At 39.4% G+C, this 3,484-nt stretch overlaps 1 protein-coding gene across 1 annotated transcript; it reads right to left on the bottom strand.

Moving 5' to 3' along the window:
- LOC133910587 (protein FAR1-RELATED SEQUENCE 5-like) lies at positions 1–2,686 on the bottom strand. Its single transcript, XM_062352931.1, has 2 exons — positions 2,162–2,686; positions 1–1,866 (listed from the first exon to the last, which is right to left on the bottom strand). The coding sequence occupies exons 1-2, from the start codon at positions 2,684–2,686 to the stop codon at positions 1–3; spliced, it is 2,391 nt and encodes a 796-aa protein (XP_062208915.1).
- Positions 2,687–3,484: the final 798 nt, after the last annotated feature.

Genomic DNA, 3,484 nt, shown 5'->3' with positions numbered 1-3,484 from the left:
TCATGTGAATAGCTGCATCTCCTTGCTTGGGATTCTTTTAGTTATTTTTCCAGGACATTTTGCAGCATTGTGATTCTCAGAGTGACAAATGCTGCATTTGTTCTTTCTCTTTGGTTGCACATTCTTCCCGTTAGACAACCTTTTTGACTTCTTCCTCCCTTTAGTTACTGATCTTGGCGGATTCCTTACTAATCTTGAACTATCAGGATATGAAGCATCTTGAAAATCTGCAGGAGCAGGCACATTTGGGTTAGGAGTAGACATAGCAGCTGTAGAGCCATGACCAGGAGGTGAAGTTGTCGTAGCTGCATTAGAAAGAGACTGAGATACATTTGCAACAGAAAAGTCATTGCTAGGAACAACAGTTTTCTTCCTCTTACTCTTCCTCTTCTTTAGATCTGCAAGTTCAGATTGCATCATTTCGATGTGCTTAGTAACAATAGAATGAGCATCATCTGAGTTTGAACCTTCACGTGCAAATTTTGCAAGTGCAGAAGCAAGGTTGCTGAATCTCAGTGTTTTCTTGTTCTGCAAAGACATACCACTAGCCGCAATATCAACAGAAATGTTTGCATCAGCAGACATATCTGTGTCAACAGGAATTGCTTGTTGTGTCCATCTTTTCAATATGTATCTTTCAGGCAGGGTCTTCACACCAAATCTGATCAAAATCTTCATGATGTGGCAGCAAATTATCCCATCCCTATCAAACTTGATGCACTCACAATAGTAACTTGTTTCTTCTTCAATTGCTGTCACAATATATGACCTAGTCCCATAGTCTTCAACAAATTTGTCATTCGGTACTAGCTTGTATTGGTAGGGCACTTCATGCTCCTGCACATCATATTCTGCAGTCTTTTCAAATTCCTTTGAGAATTTATAGAAAATACCTTTTGTGTACACAGTTGATGCATATTTCTCAATAGGGTACTTTGACCATGTGTGTCGTTCATTATCATCAGTCCTAAAGTCCTGACCATCTTGAGCAACAAGGCACTTTTGCTGAATTTTCTCATACTGTTTCACAAATAACAATATTGATAAGTTTGGATTCACATATCTCTTCAGCACTGCATTAAACCCTTCACTTCTCTGAGTTGATTGGAGGAAAGGATAGAAACAATGCATATAGTACGCTTGAACAAAACTCTTTCTGATGCTATACAAATGCTGAAAATGCTGTATGTCCCCCAGGCCATGCTTATTAATCATAGCATCCCATTTCACCTCAAATTCTTCAGGTGTTATACTGTAGTTAATACAGTCTGTAAACTCATCCTTCAATTCTTGATTAGATGAAAGGTATGGACCAATTGTTCCAGAAGCTTTATCCATTATGTGCCACTGGCAGTTTCGATGATTTGTATTAGGGAAGACAAGCTCAATTGCCGGCTTCATAGCCCCATCCTGATCTGTTATTATATTAAGGGGAGCCTTGCCTTTCATCGCTTCAAGGAATGCTTTGAAAAGCCAAACAAAGCTATCTGTCTTCTCATCCCTTAGGAATGCGCATCCTAGCTGGAATGATTGAGCATGTCTATTTATTCCAATGAAGGGGGCAAAGGGCATGTCATACATATTAGTCATGTATGTCGTATCGAATGAAACACAGTCACCATATGCCTCATACGCCTTCCTTGCTGAACCATCCACCCAGAATAGGTTCTGAATCTTATAATCATTGTCCAACTTGAACTTGTAGAAGAAATCAGGGTCATCTTGCACTTTCAACTCTTCAAAGTAGTCTAGTGTTTCTTGCATGTCTTTGTACTTTTCAGTGGTACGAAGTGTGGATCGGAAGTTACTGACATCTTTGCCTACGTACGGTACTAGTTCAATGGAGCCATAGAACTCAGCCATTAGCTGCAAATGCGCCCTGTGGTCATGTTACAGCCATGCAGCATAGTGATGAAAGCCTTTTCTTCCTTAGATATGCCTTTGTGTGATCTAAGCCATTTTGTTAGTGAGGGCTTCGTAATGAGTGGATGATTGTGCTCAGCTATGAAATAAATTACATGCCACCTAGCACCAATTAGCTTCACAGTCATCCTTGCTTTGCATTGCGTATACTTCATTTTCTCCCTTTTCCTTTTCTTGCCACCATGTCCCGCCCCCCCCCCCCACCCTGTTTAATGGCTCGCTCATGCGGTAGATCAACATCATCTTGTTCAGAATCATCTTCATCTGAATCATCTGTAGGCTCCTCAGTATTTTCATCAGTTTTGCTTTTCTTCCCTTTCCCTTCTTTGTTGCAGACAAACTGGATTTTTTCCAGCACTTTTGTAATTCCTGATCTGCGCGAGGTATTTGTCCTTATTGAGAAACCAATTCTCTTAGCATATGCATTGTAGTATCCCCTTGCTTCTACTACACTGCCAAATGTCATACCAGTATAGGGGACTTGCGGCGTAGACCACACCTCACCCTCTTCATGCAGAACTTGTCCAGTAATATCTGAAACAACATTATCCCCTACAGCAACCTGTGTGTTATCGGCATTTTCTTGCTGAACATCTTGTAAATGTGTTTCTTCCAAAGAGAGTCTAACATCAGAAATGCTTGGGGAGTCTTGCTGGATAGGGGGAGGCTGAGTGCAATTTTTTGGACTGCTCTCAATTGCATCTTCAGTATGTCTTGAGATGAAATCATAGTCAAAGTCAGGTGGCAGCTGGTTTAGATCCATCTCTTAGAAACCTACATAAATACATAAATGTTTCTTCAGTAGTGCATATCTTCATAAGCAAGAAAATCATGCATGGTTTTGCTTTTTTTTTACGTAGTACAATCACGCATGCTGAATCAGGTTTTGTGTTCCGCAGCACAAATAAATTGTATCATTGGAGAATTCATATACATACATCTGGAACCAGATCAGGAAGCAAATCTAGGGTATGTCCTTTTTTCGAAGTACAATTTCTGTTCTTTTTTTTCTACGGTCATTAACCATCTGAGAAGCAAATATGCACAAACTATATTGTGTTTCATTCAGAAAAAACCTGACAGGGTTGAACAAATTTTAGAAGATGTAACTTTTTAAGATAAATACAAGCTTCTTTAAGTAGATACAAGCTATTTTGATGACCTGTAAAGGCAGATCTAATGTCTTCAGTAATATTAAACCAGTTCAGAGAAGCAAAATAAGCCAGATTCTATTGAGCATAAACTTTCTTCCTCTTTTTCTGTTTACTTTGTTTTGTAATTTACATCAAATAGGAACAGGGATAGCTCATTCTCATATGCAGTTTTTCCCCAATTCTGCAGGTCTGTGTAGTCAGTTGCATCAGGTATAATAAGAAGGGTACCAACAGGATGACAAAAGCAAGTTTGCGTGCTGTTTTTTCCCTTTTGTGCAGGCAAGTTATGATACAATTTCAGTCATACAGGCTAAATGTTGTTTCCAGGAAGCAAACATGTAGATTTTAGGTAGAGGAAATCCATGCAAATTTTTACAGTGTCACTCTGAGAATCCCCCATCGGTTGA

This window comes from Phragmites australis, chromosome 3 (genome assembly GCF_958298935.1).
Source record: "Phragmites australis chromosome 3, lpPhrAust1.1, whole genome shotgun sequence".
Taxonomy (NCBI): Eukaryota; Viridiplantae; Streptophyta; class Magnoliopsida; order Poales; family Poaceae; genus Phragmites; species Phragmites australis.
Note: the sequence above shows the minus strand (reverse complement) of the source record. Positions and strands in the feature narration are given on the sequence as shown.